Below are 17,623 nucleotides of genomic sequence, written 5' to 3' on the forward strand. Positions count from 1 at the left end.
GATAGTTGGCGGAAATATGCCAAATTTAGAATGAAGCTGAAAACCGGAGTGATGTCGGCCTACAGAAAAACTCGCACAATTCAGTCATAATCCTAAAGTTGACATTTTTTTTTAAGTAAGTACACTTTAACTATTGAATTTGTCGTTTTCCTTGACATTTCCCCTCAACATTTTTATCTCCGTTCTGTTTGAATGAATTTCAGAATAAAAGGCTGACAACCCACATCTTTACTTCAGATCATTCCAAAATGACTTCAGATTTCTCTGAATTTGAATCCCATTGTCCGCTTTTGAACGACGGTTTAACTGAAATTACAAAACGACTTCATCCTGGCGCTCAAGTCTCTTGGCAAGGCTGTGTAACTGCACGGTTTCCTTTATTGTAAACAACAATGAAAGTGTGATATTTGAAAAAACACAGATGCGCCACCGGTGAGCTACGAACCACCAATCATTTGTAGTCTGTACCCAAAGCGGCTTTTGAATCCCTCCTTCTCTCTCCACCTCTTCAAATTCATTGGCTGCCAGAGGAGTAGCGACAATGTTTAATGCACCATGCGGTGTCCGGAGTTCAGTCAGTGAGAGGAAGCGTTGTGTGTGCTTAGGGTTGTCTTACGTGCTGAAAATACTAAATAACGACAGTGTTTACATATCCTAGAAAATCAGCCTTTTTTCCCCCCCGGACACGGCCACGGAGAGACTTGTGCCAGATTGCGGAGTTGTTACTGACCGCCTCCTCAGCAGCTGTCTCTCTCCGTGGACTTTTACGGGGACGGCGGACAAGGACAAAATGCCTCACCGGGAATCAGTCACTCAGCGCTGTTTCGGACGGAGGGGGGAAGCGGTGATCGCCTTTTAAAGTGTCCACTTTGGATGTACCTTGCTACACATCTGGATTTTTTGTCCTCCTCATAGAGTATTTCTCTGAACAGTTTTCCTTCCTGAAGAACGGTGACTCACTGCAGGCAGAAGGCGATCCGCTGCATCCTAATCAGACAGCGGAGAGGACTTCAGCTCATTGACATTACAGTCATACTTTTCTCCAGCTCTTTTCTTTTTTTTTTTTTTTTTATTTCCACTGCGCTGCACTGTAGCCTGCGTGTGCGTCGGGGCTTGCGGCTTTTCTCCCCCCCCCCAGCACACAGAGGGGAAAGAGGATACGGGTGGTACCTTCTGAAGTGCTTTGGGGATGAAACTCTCCCTGAACCCTGCTGGAACTGACTGTTTTGATTTTCACAGTTATATTTTTGGACTATTAACAGCAGTTTCTTTTGGTAAGTTTCCGCATTGTCTTTTATGTTCTTTTAAGTCTCTCCTGTTGTGTAATTTCCCACTGGAAGCGCTGTCTGTTGCTCATTTCCAAACGGTTATTTCACAATCATCCCTTTGCTTGCGGATGCAACAGCTTCTCCCATGGACCGTTGAATCTTGCAGAGAGAGAGAGAGAGAGACAGAGAGCATCAGTGGAGAGAATTACACGGCTGTGCTGAGATGTTGGCAGCTCATTTCCGAATTTTTATAAGGCTCATTGTGAATATCCGGATTATACGGATTGGTTAATGCGTGTAAGAGGCTCATTTTATACACACTTATTCAAATAGCGGCCACAATAGCACATCTTCAGTTGTACGCCTGCAGTGTTACCATTATTAAAGTTGCCCTAGTACATTTTCAGTCAGCATTTTCATAATGTGTGAATGGGCCATTATTACCATAGGGTCAGGTCGTGCATTCTACATTAGAGAGAGATTAAAAACTGGATTTTGAATGTCGTGTTTATAATAACGCATGTAGTAAGTAAGCTACAAGGAGAATCATATCCTATCAGGGCTGCTGCCGAGTGTCTTTCCAAGGTTAACTAATTGACAAGCTTCCCCCATAATTGTGGAGATGAATTACACATGAGCCTTGTATCATTTTTGGCTCAATGTTGGATCTGATGTCCTACTGGCAGAATGTCTATAATGTAGCATATTCTATTTTTATTTGTGTGACTGATTGCCAATTATACATTATAACAAGTACATATTTTCTGCTTTCCTTCTTAGGTGGTATGAGTGAATACTTACAATGACTATTCTGTTTGGAGACTTGATCGCGATTATTGCTCAGATGAGTCTGGGCGCTCAGCTGAATATAAATTAGGTGTTCGGCACCACGGATTGCTGGAAGAGGCAGAGAAAGAGAGAGACAGAGCAAAGACAATCCACAAAGACAAACGCCAAGGCCTCACATGATGAACAGAACTCTTTATTTGATCCTGAATAATAGAAATACCAAATTTGAACAAAATATCAACAGGTCAAAGGAGGCATAAATACATCAGAGACTATAGCAGCTTTTACGGAGTGGGGATGTATCTTTCTATTTTCTTTTTCCTCCTCTTGTGGGCTCATGCCCTGACACTGAAAAACTTGAATTACTCTGTCCCAGAGGAACAGGGTCCAGGGACAGTGATTGGGAACATTGCCAAAGATGCCAGACTCGGACCTGAACAGACTGGACAGGCAGGACAGGGTAAGAAAGCCAACTTCAGGGTGCTGGAGAACTCAGCTCCGCATCTTATCGACGTGGATCCCCAAAGCGGACTGTTGTACACAAAGCAGCGCATTGACAGGGAAACGTTGTGTAAAAGAAACCCCAAGTGCCAGCTCTCCATGGAGGTGTTTGCCAATGACAAGGAGATCTGCATGATCAAAATAGATATTCAGGACATTAATGACAACTCACCCACTTTCCCCTCGGATCAGATTGATATTGACATTTCTGAAAATGCTGTGCCAGGGACACGCTTTCCCCTGACCAGCGCGCATGACCCAGATGCAGGGGAAAATGGCCTGAAAACCTATCAAATAACACGCGACGACTACAATCTCTTTTCCTTGGAGGTAAAATCTCGTGGGGACGGGACTAAATTCCCAGAATTAGTTATTCAGCGACCATTGGACCGAGAAGAACGAAGCCATCACACCCTTATTTTGTCAGCCACTGATGGGGGGGAATATCCTAGGTCAGGTACCATGCAGATAAATGTTAAAGTTATTGATTCCAATGATAACAGTCCTGTGTTTGATCAGCCATCTTACGTTGTGGAAATTCCTGAAAATTCCCCTCCCGGTAAAGTCCTGATTGACTTAAACGCTACAGATCCTGATGAGGGCAACAACGGGCAAATAGTCTATTCTTTTAGTGGCTATGCCCCAGAGAGAATCCGGGAGCTCTTCTCCATAGATTCAAGAACAGGTGTGATAAAAATTCAGGGTGAAATTGACTATGAAGAGAGCCCTGTTATTGAGATTGATGTCCAGGCAAAGGATCTAGGTCCCAATCCAATCCCAGGCCATTGTAAAGTCACTGTTAAAGTGCTTGACAGGAATGATAACTGGCCATCTATAGGCTTTGTGTCTGTGAGACAGGGAGCCATCAGTGAGGCAGCACCTCCAGGCACTGTCATTGCTCTGGTCCGTGTCACAGACAAGGACTCTGGCAGAAATGGGCAGCTTCAGTGCAGAGTACTGGGTAATGTCCCTTTCAAACTTGAGGAGACCTATGATAACTTCTACACAGTGGTGACAGATAGGCCCTTGGACAGAGAGGTGCAGGATGAGTACAATGTCACCATTGTGGCCAAAGACAACGGTATTCCTCCTCTAAACTCCACAAAATCCTTCACTGTAAAGATTCTGGATGAAAACGACAATGTTCCTCGCTTTACAAAGTCAGTTTACCTTCTTCAGATACCTGAAAACAACATCCCAGGGGAGTACCTAGGTTCAGTTCTGGCACATGACCCTGACCTTGGCCAGAACGGCACTGTGTACTACAGCATAATCAACTCCAATGTGAGCGGTGGTGATGTCAACACCTATGTTAACGTGAACGCAGCCAATGGAGCCATCTATGCAGTGCGATCTTTTAACTATGAGCAAATAAAGTATTTCGACTTCAAGGTTCTTGCTAAAGATGCCGGATCTCCTCACCTGGAGAGCAACACAACAGTGCGCATCAGTGTTCTCGATGTGAATGACAACATCCCTGTCATAGTTCTGCCCATACTTCTAAATGACACAGCTGAAATCCACGTGCCACGTAATGTTGGTGTTGGCTATATTGTCACCACAGTTAGGGCAGTGGACAATGACTACGGTGAAAGTGGAAGGCTCACCTATGAGATCTCAGACGGCAATGAGGAGCACCTTTTTGAGATTGATCCAGTGACTGGGGAGGTGCGAACAGCCCACCCGTTCTGGGATGATGTGAGCCCCATTGTGGAGCTGATCATCAAAGTATCAGACCACGGCAAGCCAACCCTGACTGCTGCCGCCAGACTCATCATCAAGGCCTCTGACGGACGTCCTCCTGATGGACTGCCTCGAACAAAGGACAATCAGAACTGGGACATGTCCCTGCCTCTTATTGTAACGTTAAGCATCATATCCATCATGCTTCTAGCCGCTATGGTGGCCATAGCGATCAAGTGCAAGCGGGAAAACAAGGAAATCCGTACCTATAATTGTCGCATTGCAGAGTACTCGCACCCTCAGCTGGGGAAAGGCAAGAAGAAGAAGATTAACAAGAACGACATCATGCTGGTGCAGAGCGAGGTGGAGGAGCGGGATGCCATGAATGTGATGAATGTGGTAAGCAGCCCTTCCTTGGCCACCTCTCCCATGTACTTTGACTACCAGACACGCCTGCCACTCAGCTCACCAAGGTCAGAGGTCATGTACCTCAAGCCCACTGCCAATAACCTCAGCGTTCCCCAAGGCCACGTGGGATGCCACACCAGCTTCACAGGCCCAGTCACCAGCACTACAGACACACCTACTAACCGCATGTCCATCATACAGGTAAGGGAAATTGCACTCTCCTCCTTCACTGTTCTGCGACCATTTTCACGTCACAACCCACAGGAAGCTCACATTTCCTATATCGACGCTTGCCCCTTGTTTGTAAAACAAAAGAAATAGAAGATAAGGACAAGCAAAGGCAGAGAGGCCCAGGATCACAGAGAGAAAAGAGGGAGGGCTGAGCATTAGAAGGATTAAACAGTCATTCTGGTGTTCTCATAAAACAGAGCCAGTGACATCAACACAAATCAGTTGTGCTCGAAATATGTCACGGCAGGCTTTTGAAATCAGTTTTCATGTAGAAATTTTTCATTAACCACTCAATCACTGTCATTTCATTTCTCTGGAATAAAGAGTTTAGAGCCTGTGGCTGAGCTATAAGCAGGTATGTGCTTGTGTGTTTTTAGGACCAGTTCAATTTTAAACAACGTAATTATGCCACAGACATTTTCATGTCCTAATCTGATGACTAGATTTAAAACCAAAAAAAAAAAAACAAAAACAAAAAAAAACTATACTTACCTGTAAATTAGATTGTATGGATGACTGTGCAGTGACCATAAAGACTATCTTCTCTTATCTTAAATGCCATTAAGATTATTAAGCTATTTTATTAAGACCTGTACACAACTAACAACAGCTGTAATGTTGTATTATGAGAGTAAGGTTACTCCAAACAGATGCTTGTTTCTTTTTCTTGTCAAGCCTATTAGTCTTAAAATTTTAAAACTCTTTGTGGTTAATTCTAACGATTTTAATTCCTAGAGCTTAGCAGATTGTACTTATTTTCACAGCTACTTTATAGTCTCTGTGCAGAGGACTTGGGTATCTAAGCCTCTAACGTGATAACTTCTCTGTGTCTTTGGCCTTAAGCCCATTAAAAGTCTGTCGTGTCAGACGAGGATTAAGGCTTATTTAAGACAGTGGTACGTAACGCTGGGGATAACGGGCAGTTGTAGCAAAATTAGCCCTTTTCCTGAAAAATTTTGTTTTCCCAGTATAATTTGATAGGAATAATAAGATAATAAAAGTCCTCAGTTACGTTTATTGTTATTATATATATATTCCCATGATCTTACTTTTTGGCACAAATGGAGATCGCATTCTTACCATATACATTCTAATGCACACTAAGCATTAGTCTCTCGATTAGGCTTTGTGCAGTCTTTTCTATCCCACTATTTGTGCTGGACATGGATGTGACGATGAGTGTGATCAGATGTGACGTGTTCCCACCAGGGAGGAGGGCCACTGTCTGCTGTTCCCACTCTCAGTCTCAGCCCTGCTTCTATTATGAGCCAGCTGCATAGGGCAAGGGTCAGTAAAATGACCGTTAAGGCTTCCTAATCAGAGGGACAGAATAATTTCTGGTCCATTTTGCAGGCTGTTTCTCCGCTAATGTAGTGATGATGAATTAGACTGTTTGGGACTGTCACACTCTCATTTTGTGCACTTTTTTCTCCCCCGTGTCAAAGGGAAAACAAGCAGGAGTAGCAACAACACATTCCTTAACGTCTTGTTTACAGAGGGTCCCTTTGACGCATCAGGCGTGCATGGTGCTCTGTTGTATTATTCAATAGAAACCTGTGTAGAGGGAGATGGCCTGAGGCATTAAGTTTCTTCAGCAGCTGTACAGAAGCGTATCACTTTCCTCCCTCTCCTCTGCTTCTGCCTCTTCTCTCTGTTCGTGTGGACAGTAAGTAACCTGAGTCAGAGAAGAGTGGCTATGGGGAAAATGTCAGGAAACAAAGACAGAATTCCCCTTCCATCGATCCCAAGGCCTTTCAACCCATCTGTCACTACAGTTGCCATAGGAGGAGAGGCTAAATAGGAAAAATAAATAAAGAGATGGATAAAGCGGGAGAACATATCGTCTGCTCACTCAATTTCACAAGGGCACCTTAGTACTGCTGTCGTAGTAGGGCTACTGTAACTGCCTGCAACTCCCAGTCTGTTTCCACACCGCTGCCGGCCTCTAATGATGTTTTATAGTGGTGCACTGGCAGACAAGCTGGGTTTGGTCTCTAGCTGGGAGAGCGGAATAATATGAACATTTCAGCAGAGCTCTGCTGGCCTTATCATTGTCACCACAGTGCCAGTATCCAGCCCAGTGGAGAGCTTCATTTCATTTCTAAAGAGAATTCCTGGGATAAGAGATACGTAATGATGCCTAATTCCGCTTAAGGCGTTGAAGGGAATTACTTAGTGTGGAATCAAGGTTAAAACCAATCTGCTGCAAAATTTCTCAATGCTCAGGAAGAACAGATTTCAGTCATTTGCTACGAGTGAGCCTGTGCCCACTATGTCTTGAATATCTTTGAGGATTTTGTCCCACATTATGTTTAGCTTTAGCAGCCGCACCAGGCTGTGGCACACTGACTGCTTCATAAGTTTGCTGCTTTGCTGCTACCTTTTCTAGAAGCTGCCCTCATTGTCGTTACTTTTAATTGGCCCATAATTTATCATATTGATTTGTTTTGATAAGTTTGGAGTGTTGTAATTTGATTCACCACGAAACCCTAATTAAACAGAATCCTGTCTCTGTGGGAGACCATCCGTGTTAATAAGGTGCAGGTGGTACAGAGGCAAAGGGGGAGTGTGAAAGGCTATAACGGCTGCCTTTAGGTGGCGGCATTCTGCCTTGTGTACGGTGGCATTGAGGTGTCAAAAAGAGAGGGGCCTCTTGCCTCTGCTTACTTGACATTGTCACTTGGTCTCCTGCTGCTCTGATGAAACGTGTCAGACATGAATACGTAACAAAGACATGAAATATAGAATATTTTCTGCCTGTATTACAGTATTTTGTCTCAGTTTCTGTGAAGAATAGTGACTGAATTTACCATGCAGATACTGAATCAGTGATACTTACATTTTGTTTCATAGCTTTGCTGCATATAAATGAAAAAAAAATGGCTGATTTCTTTTAGTTCACAATAAACCAAGGACTTTGGCTTATTATAAATTCTCAAAATGACTGACAGCTATCGCACTATTGAGTGATTTTAAAGAAAGCTAAAAAACAGGCGGGAGGTATGACTGTGATTATTCAAGCAGCATGTATACAATATTGGAGATAAAATTTTCACTCCTTTGATCAGTTTAGGTTTAGCATGTGCATGCCAACAATGTAGCTGAAGCAGATGTTGAAAATGAATGCTTCCAGGAATGTTCCTACTCTGCATAATTTAGGGAGATTTTGTGTGTCTGTGTGTGTGTGTATGTGTTGTAACATCATTGTGTATTCCAGGCATGTTATTTAAGCCTTTAGCTGGCAGGCTCTGTGACAGAGCCCCTCTCTTTTATGAGCAGGACAATCTTGCATTTGTCCGAACCTTGAAACACCCTTCCTCCTAGAAACACACACACACATGTACACAAACACACAGATGCACATGTAACTGGGGTTGGGTTATTTTTAAGGATTCTTCTGAAATGTCTTATCAAAGCCTCTGCTGTATATTGTATTGAAATTGCTCCCACACTTCAGTGGCCACTGAGGCAATGAATAGAAAAGCAGTCTTTATTTCATTTCTCTCCCGCTCCGTTCATCTTTAGATAACTGCTTTCCTCTGGAGCTTTCCATGGAATGAGTTTGGTAAACCTGTACGCACCGAAGCCTGCTTGCAGACGACTGAACAGCTCAGCAGCTAGATGCAAGCCATTTAAAGGAATGAGAGAGTTCAAGAAGCCATTTTAATTTATGTGTTTTTGTCCCCCAGTTGAGCTCTTCTGGGCCACTTGGTCAGATTTGTTTTCTTTGAGACTTCTAGTCCATAAAAAAGAAAAGAAATTATCAAATGCCCCTAGGCTGTATGATCATATTTCCTCAAATAAACCTGCTGCTACTGTACATAATACTACACGCTGAAATTCTGAATTATTAATAGGAAGTTTTTCTTCATCTCCCCCAAGCTTATATGATAGATAGAACTGAGAGGATGTGCCTTCAGACTACAGAATGTTGCCCAGGGGAACAACAGTAAATTATTTTATCTCTCACAACAAAACGTAGAAATTTTGTCATGGTGTTTCATTTATTAGTTGTTGTTACTTGTATTTCAATTTGCACAAAGATTTGTTTCAGTGCAAATGTGTTAGAATGTCTTGAAGCTGTAGCAGAAGTGTAATACACAGCACAAAATAGAAGCTATATTTGCATCCTCTCTCATTAATAAATAATAACCTTTAACAAATCAGAGGGAAGCGGAAGATGTCACAATAAACATCAGAGGTCTCAGGCTACATATTTGCGAACATGCAGAGAAGAGGAGGGCAAAAACTGTTTTCGAACAGAAGCAACTTACTTTCTGATATAAGCAAAATTTGAACTTTCATTTACTCTTCAGTCTCAGTCTGTTTGCAAAGTGAGGACGCACAGCATGAGAGCAAGTGGAGATCAGTGTAGTAATCCAGAAGGAGGAAATTTACTGTGACTGTAATGAACACCACTGATGTCTCTATCTTATAGCCTCACATTTAAAGTTTTCTTTGGTCACTGTTTCCGTGAAAAGCATTGAGCAGACTTTGGCTGAAAATTCTTCAAAGATTTGCGCAATTAATAGTTAATTTGAAAATACATATTACTTGTTCCCAGAAAATTTGTTTGAGATCGAAGAGAGCTGTAAAAGTGAATATTTTATTTATTGCAAGTTCTCAAAAAAATCCAAGTAACCTTACTGAATAATTAAATATAAATGCAGTCCCCTGACTTTGCCTACCGCTATACACATTTCCTTCTGTAAATTAAAACAACCTCCAGGAGAGTCAAACTGTGGACAGAAATAGATGAATGAATACATGTAGATAGATGTATGGATACAGTGTATTTATCTCATTGTGCAGCTATTAGCAGTACTTTCATCCAGCTGTTGTGTATTCGTGTGGACACGCTTAATTTCATTATTTTAACAGACCTCCTGGACCAATAAAGCAGGGCAACAAAGGTGTTTTTTTTCAAGTGTAGAGAAAGAGACAGGATATGAGAACACAAGTTGACCTCCACGATAGCCAGACTGGCCGGACACATTAAACCAATTTACTTGGTTCAATAGAAAGCAGCCTATTGGATATGACATGGGCACGATAATAAGACTGTGGATTGTCAGTGGACATTCACTCTCAAGTTACTGTGTGTTTGTGTGTGCATGAGTGTGTCTGTGATAGAGGGGACGAGGATGATTAGGAATCCTCTGCCGCTTTTACTGACACCTGAACTTCCAAATATCATGTCATTTTGTTAAGTAGCAATTAACACTGTTAGCATGGCTTTCCTTCCATAGGCAAACTGGCATTTTAAGCGGTTTCAGATCAAGTCCTCATTCTCATCAAACTTAGTAAGTACTTCTCTGTTTTGTTACAAGGCTACAAAGAACGTTTATTTTCACCGTCATCTATGTTGGTTGTGGCTGTTCCTTAGTGTGACAGTGTGTTTTTGTTTTGCTGACCCTGCTGAAACATAAGGGACACCTTGCCCAGCAGTCCCATCCCCAGGGGATATAAATCAAGTGAGGGGTTAGGTGGGTCTTTCTCCATACGTGTCAGATACTTCATTTCATTTATGTATCCTTTTGTGCTTTTTATGCATACATTTCAAGGTTTGCTACTCTCAACATAAATGTAAAGGGAATAAAGAGTCAGTAAGATGTACGTGTGAGTATTGTAAAACAAATCTCATTTAAAATTTCAGCCCAAAACCTCCCATAAAGGATAGTTTAGCCTAGCTTTTGGTAGATTAAAGCAGCATTATGCAAGTATTTTTACCTTAAAATAACAGCCTCAAAATCATTTTGGTGGTACACTGACTTGAAATAAGGGGTATGTTGCCTCTGTCATTGCATCCCCAACATTCTTTGTTCTTGACGTATGTAACTTGGGTGAGTGGCTGTGATCTTGTGTGAGATGTACGCTAGCTTTACAACATCACACACCAGCAGCTATACCGATGAAATGCAACTTAACTTGTTGCTAAGGTTGCCTCTAACTGTAAAGCAAAGCAAACAGGAGCTGAAAAGTATAAAGAGAGTGGCCAAGTAAGATGCCAAACAAGAGTAAATCTCAGACTAAGTTTTGGTTGTTGGTGAGAGCTTTGCGGAATAAAAGACTGCAAAACAAATGATTTACAGCTGACCTCATTTCTGTTGGACTAGTTATGTAACTAAGTTATGTTAAATGGCTTGCTGTGTCTTGTGTTGTTGCACTTGCGTGATGTATGGCTGCGTTTGCAAAGTTAGCGACTCATTTGTTTTTGATCATAATTAATCGTGGTGTATAACCTAAGTGAAAAAAAATACTTTAAACTTTATTTGTCAGTATATTTTTACATGCACCGAAATTCTTTTCTGCATTTCGCCCATCACTGATTGAACACACACATGCAACATGCAGTGAAACACACAGGAGCAGTGGGCTGCCATTGTCACGTGCCCATGGAGCACTTGGCGGGGGGTTTAAGTGCCTTGCTCAAGGGCACATGAGCCGGCTAATACCAGTCCGTGGTAAATCGAATCGGCGACCCTCTGGCCACAAGCCGCTTCTCCAACCTCTAGGTCACAGCTGCCCCCGAAATGCAATCTGAAGATGTAGGCACCATATTGCAAAAAATACCAATTCTTGCATAATGTGGCTTTATGCAAGATCAATTGGTTTGTGTTATCTTACAGCATTAGGCTATCTTCTATTAGGTGAGGCTGACTGACTGAATACAGTATGATCAAATAAAGGTAGTACACACACTGTTGTTTGCCCAGACCACAGGGAAGTCTGAGGTATCAAGAATTTAGCGATTCCACTCTGTGTCCTCTGGTCTTGGGCTGCTTGGACGTGTTACTCTCCTGCTGAATGTTGCTTCAGTTCTGACAGTTAACCATGGGCAACAAAAAATACTACTGAATACAAATTGCTTTGTATTCTGTACAAATTGCTTTGTATTCAATCCCACAAACAGGACTGTTTCACTTATGGTCTGCCTGCCTTTGAAATCTGCAAATGTACAGCTTGTTAGGAGCAGATTTGAGCTGTATATATTCACCAACCTTTTCAAAACATACACAAATTTTTCCATATGGTACAATCTCATAATATACAGTATGTTCCTGATTCCATATTATCTTGGGTGTATGGCAACCTAATTGCAAGTTGCACAGAAATATGGCAGCAGTTGCATTGCAATTGCACACCTACAACAGAGAGACCTTTGTTCCTGACTGTCCTTTTACTGTAATGTGTTTTCCTTTTAATATACTTCAATACATGCCATTTTATGAAGGAAAAAGAAGAGATATGTGCATGCCTCCAATGGATTTTGAAAAATTCACTTTGTTGCTGCTGGCATTGTGCTCAAACATCTCAAGCACAAGGTGCCAACCTTGCATCAACTGAGGTCACACAAACAAGAAAGCAAAACATAACCTTCACAGTGGAGGAATCCAAAATTCAGCATCTATATGTCTGTGGGTGTGTGTGTGTGTGTGTGTGTGTGTGTATATGTGTATGTGCACACTCACACATGCACCTGTTCTACCACCAGCTGTGCTCTGAAGCACCAGCCTTGCTGGTTCCCTCAGATTGGAATGGGCTTTCCTGTAGGGGCCGTCTGCCCCCTGAGTGCTCTTAGATCCCTTCTGAGGTCTTTAGACATAATGTTTTGAGCAGCATGGTGCCGGAGCTGCAGCAATAGGTGTATGTGTGTGATGTGTGTGTGTGCTATATACATACATATATATATGTATATACACACACACATACATACATGAACATGCAAGTGACCTGACTAATGTGCTCTGATGCACAGCACACAGAGGAGACCACAAGCGCACATGGTGTGGCGATGTATTCTTTGAACTGCCAGCAGCTGGATCTCCTTGCTGTAAATCAAACACTTTCAAAGTCAAACAAAGTGAAATCCGTTCTGCCGTTTCTTGGCACAAGTCCAACCTGAGAGAGCTTTTATTTCTTCCACATCTTCCTTTACCGTGCCCCCTAGGCATGTGCTGTAGAAACAACATGCAGCAGCTCAAAGAATGAGTTATGTGAGTCTGTTCTCACCTTCTATCTCATTAGTATAAAAGAAATGATTTATCCCTTTCACCCTGAATCTCACTCTCTTCGTCCTTGCCTTCTACAGTTCAGCACTTCTTCAGCTTTGTGAGTAATGTGATTAATTGATTGGAGGGACATACCATGACTACCATCTCATTTGCTCTAATTTCAAGTAACTACATATCAAAGCAAGCCTCTATAAAATGGCTCCTTCTCCCCCGTGCAACCACTGGAGTGCATTACAGTCGGTCAATCTGGAAACGATAGTTTGCTTTGCAATTTGAGGAGTATTTTTCTAAACAGTGTAATCCTGCCAGTGTATGTTTGCACATTTATGTGTGTCTGAGAAGGTCCGACGCTCTAATAGCAGAGGTCCCACTGTCTCTTCAGTTCCTGCTTATATTTGCAGCACAGTTTGAAATCTGACTCTTATGTCTAAAGCCCTGTGTGTGTCTGAAGGGAATTGACAGCCACTGCGTTTTAGAGTGGCTGTTACGTGTCCGTGTCAACAGAGGCAAATGAGTCGGCACCCTCAGATGTTATTGCCTAAACAAAAGGACCATGAGTGGTGGGCATACAAGATTTGTCATCAAACGTTTGACTGTGTCTGCTCTTCAGGGTAGCAGTGGCGATGCTGAGTGCTAATGGCGTATTGAAAATGGTATATTGGCCGGTTTCATCTTTTTCTATTGTACTGCACAGAAGTACCCAATTGGCCCCTCACTGTTTAAGTCTTAGAGAGAAATCTTTTTGGATCCTTTAGCATTCAGATCAATTGCTGGTTTGCTCCGTTTCTTATTGATTTTTGCTGTGTTTGGTACTGAAATACTGTATTTCATTATCTATCCCTCTGAGCATTGCTTAGTTTAAAAAAAAAAAAAAAAAAAAGCAAAAAAACACAAAGAACTCATGCTCGCTCACTCTGCTCCTTGCTTCCCTTCACTCTTTACTCTGACTCTCCTCCTTTTTCGGATTCCCTTTCTTTCTCTCTGCTCTTGTCATCTCAGATAAGCGTTGCAATTGCTCATGTTACTGACGACCCAAGCCAAATTCATAATGATGAGATTATCTTGTCAACAGCACAGAGTGTATATGTCTGCCGTATTGATCGGCGCGCAGTCTTAATAAATGAAGTACCACGATGGAAGCGTTGGCTCAGTGATAACTCTGAACACATCTTGCTATTCATACACTCTCAACACTACTGAGATGATGAATGAACCTTGTGTATCTTCTCTTTTCTTCTCTTCTGTGCTTTTCCTCCTTTCTCTTTTCTTCTCTTCTCTTCTCTTCTTTCCAGATTGATAGGGTAATACAGCCAATCTCGCCACACGTATTGTCTAAAACGCCTTGTCTTTGAGGTCACGCTGACATGCTGAGCTGATGTACTCCCAGGTGAAGAGACATGGGTGCTGCTGTGGAAGGAACCAATCAGATAGACAACAGGGAACAAGAGCAGGCAGAAAAAAATTTCCAACACCGGAGCTCGGGCCTGTGTGTGTCTGTAAATGACTGGGGTTTCAAGGGGAGTTTATCTGTGCATTTGAAGAGAAGGTCAGCAGGGCTTAGAGCTTGAGATTATGTGTGATTGTTTCTTCTGTGGGCTAGCTGATTAATGCTAAAGCTGCTCTGACAGATTCTTAATGCACCATAGACGCACTTAAAAGAGACTGAGAGGAACTAGCGTCCACCGTTTTGACAACGGGGCATTATCCTAAAGCCTTTCCTGTCAGTTTTTTACCCAGGTGTATGGACAGTATCCCTTCTGTCTTCCACCCCCCCACCCAACCTTTTCTCTGATACCTCCGACCCAATTCATATAGTAGATTGGTGACCTTGAAGAGAAAGTAGACATAGTCCATCTGGTTTGTAGGTGTGCACATAAAGAGACAGAGAGGAAAACGCAGGTGTGTGTGTGTATTTCTGCATGTGTGTGTTTGTGTGTGTGCACTTATGCATGTGCTAATATTAGACGTATGTGTGCCTGCATTCTGTGTTTGTGCGCTTATTTCTCTGTGCCTGGCCTTGGTTCTGGGCTTTGGGGAAATATCTGAAACCCTTTCATCTATGGAACAGCTCTTTCTCCATCAAGTCAAATGGAATAATTTTGTTCTTTAATGTTTTTGTTCACAAGCTCTCAGCTTCTGTCTTACTAACCCACAAACTAGACCACACTTTGTTGATGTTTGTGTTAAGACTAAATTATAAAATGCTTTTTCCTTAGTCGAAATTGATGCTAATACTGAGGGCTTGATAATATGAGTTTAAAAGTGTGCTAAACATGAGCTTTTAGCAGCCTGAAAACAGGTGGATAGCGTTTAGTTTTTAGACTGCAAGGCTGCAAACACTTCGATTTTCTAAAGAACTTTAAGTGCAGTGATAGCTTACGATAAATGATGAGTATGCTTATTTATCACTGCAAACACAGAAACATAGAGACTTTTGTTTAGTTTAATTTATAAAGGCCCTTTTGAACTTCAATTTGTTTGACTGTGCTGTTGCATTCAGTCGTATTTCCTAAGTATTTGTTTGATTTCCATCATCTGAAGACTTTGCCTGCAATTTAACTTGACATGAATGTGAAAACACACTAATTTTCTTTCTTGCCGAGACTTAGGTGAGAAGATTGATACCACTTTGACAGCCAGCAGCTGGTTAGCCTAGCATAATTGGAAACAGGGGAAAACAACTACCCTGTTTCTTTCTAAAGGTACCAATCCCGCAACTTTAAATCCCAATTAATATGTGTTATCTTGTTTGTTTAAGTGTCAGATGTAGAAAATGACACATTGTAGTGTTACAGAAGTTTTTACAGGAGAACTATTTCTTGGCTGGAAGCAGTGAGTCTCATACATGAGAGCAGTATTGATTTTCCCAAGTAACTCTCAGAAATTATAGGCTGTAGGTTGCTCAAAAAAGCACATCTGTGCTTCCTCTTCTACGGTTATGTTCATGCATGCATGTCTTAAGATGTTCACCACGATAGGCCTATGCAACAGCTTTGGATTTTCGGGCTGAGTTGGCTTTGACTTAATGAGGGTGAAAAAAGGTCAGTGCTGACTTAAGACTTCAGTTAACGGCAAAGCTATTGTAACTATTGATGAGCAAGTACTGAATGATTAGTAGCTTACACACCAAGATCACATACAGTTTTTTTTTCTGCTCTCCTCACAGTTTCAGTATCAGTTGTGCATAGATAATTTGGCATCAAGTGAAGTCCTCTTTCTTCAACTCCTCTTTCACTTCCCCTCTCCCCCCAAAGTTAATGTATTCTCCTTTATCAATAATCATAAGACTCATCCCAACTGTACCTACAGTACCCAGACCAGCTGGTCAAATCTGTCTACACAAAGTAAGTTCAAGTGGCGAGGGAAAACAATGCTACTATTTTAGGAGAGCTGGCAAACTGCTGTGTTAAGGTTTTTTTTGTGTGTTGGAATAGATATCTATTCCAAAAGCTACATTTATCATTTACTCCTGGGGCTAAACTGCCACAGATGTGGATTGTGTTGATAGGAGTACAAACGCACCATCTTGTTTCGCCCCTCCTCTTGAGAACAGAAAAGTTTCCTCTGAGCTGAATCCAAAGATGGCAGCTGAGGCTGAATTGGCTGCGGAGTTGTTGTCACTGTTGTTCTATTTGCAAAGCATAATGCTGGTAGGAACCGCAGACATACAGAAGTAATACTGAAGAAAAGAAATTGCAAACATAACTCAAGTAAGATTAGAATGAGGAGTTATTCTTGCACTTTTCAACTGGAGACCAAAAAATATTTATTTGTTCATTTGTTTATTGATTGATTTATTGAACTGACATGGGGTCACAGCCTGTCCCATTCAGACTTTTTTGTCTAGTGGACTGTGATTCAGAATATTTTTTTTATTATTATTATTTCATGTCCAGGTCCTATTTAATGATTTTCATTGTCTGGTGTAGTGCTGACTGCCAACTCCTGAACAGACTGCCTCATTATATTGCACTGCACACAGGTGACTGCACATCATAATAATGGCTTGGGAACACATATCCACACAAAAATCTCTCTGACACTAGTTCATTCATTAAATATACATATCTGCAGTGTTCCACTGGTGAATTTGATGTGTCCTCATGTGTTATTATTCTTTGTTTTATTTTAAATATATTTGATTGAAAAACATGTAAAGAAATTCAAGTGAAACTCAGCTTACGGGGATATCATTTGCTGCGCAATAGCTTCTCGTTGTGGTTGGGAGATATGTGTTATCCACTGTCGTCCCTTCAAGCAGCAATAGCCCGTGTTTTTAGCATTGGTAGAGATTGGCAAAGTGAAGCTCACGGGACCACGAGCGCCACCGTGCCAAGTTATGGGTTCACTAATCTTGATTCAGTTTGTTTGATTTCAAACCGGATTTGCACTGTAAAATGGGTCATAATCGAATTGGTGATATTTACTTCCATTTAGGAAAAAACAGAGGTAAGCGGTGGTCTTGGTGTACAGTCTCTGCTGCATGTTTCCAGTGTGGCAGCTTATTGTAATCTTTACCCGAGGGGATGTTGGTCAACATTATAACAGTTAACGGTAACGTCCCTTTTAGTTAGATAAGGATGATTCAGTCAGTAATAGCTTAATCATCCCATTAATAAATCAATTACATGCATGGCAGTTAAGAAACATATTATTATATATTTTTTTGTGATTTGTGGTAAACAGATTATTCTGCATTACTATATGCCTATTAAGACAAGCCTTCTG

The 17,623-nt window shown here is 41.7% G+C and overlaps 1 protein-coding gene across 1 annotated transcript in view; it reads left to right on the top strand.

The window, feature by feature from the left end:
- The first annotated feature begins 546 nt into the window (after window positions 1–546).
- pcdh17 (protocadherin 17) overlaps window positions 547–17,623 on the top strand; it is a 56,075-nt gene continuing 38,998 nt past the window's right edge. The window contains exons 1-2 of the mRNA XM_046390865.1: window positions 547–1,274; window positions 2,049–4,850. Coding sequence (XP_046246821.1) covers window positions 2,355–4,850 — 2,496 coding nt within the window. The 5' untranslated portion in view covers window positions 547–1,274; window positions 2,049–2,354. The remainder of the gene's footprint in view (window positions 1,275–2,048; window positions 4,851–17,623) is intronic.

This window comes from Scatophagus argus, chromosome 1 (assembly GCF_020382885.2).
Source record: "Scatophagus argus isolate fScaArg1 chromosome 1, fScaArg1.pri, whole genome shotgun sequence".
NCBI lineage: Eukaryota > Metazoa > Chordata > Actinopteri > Scatophagidae > Scatophagus > Scatophagus argus.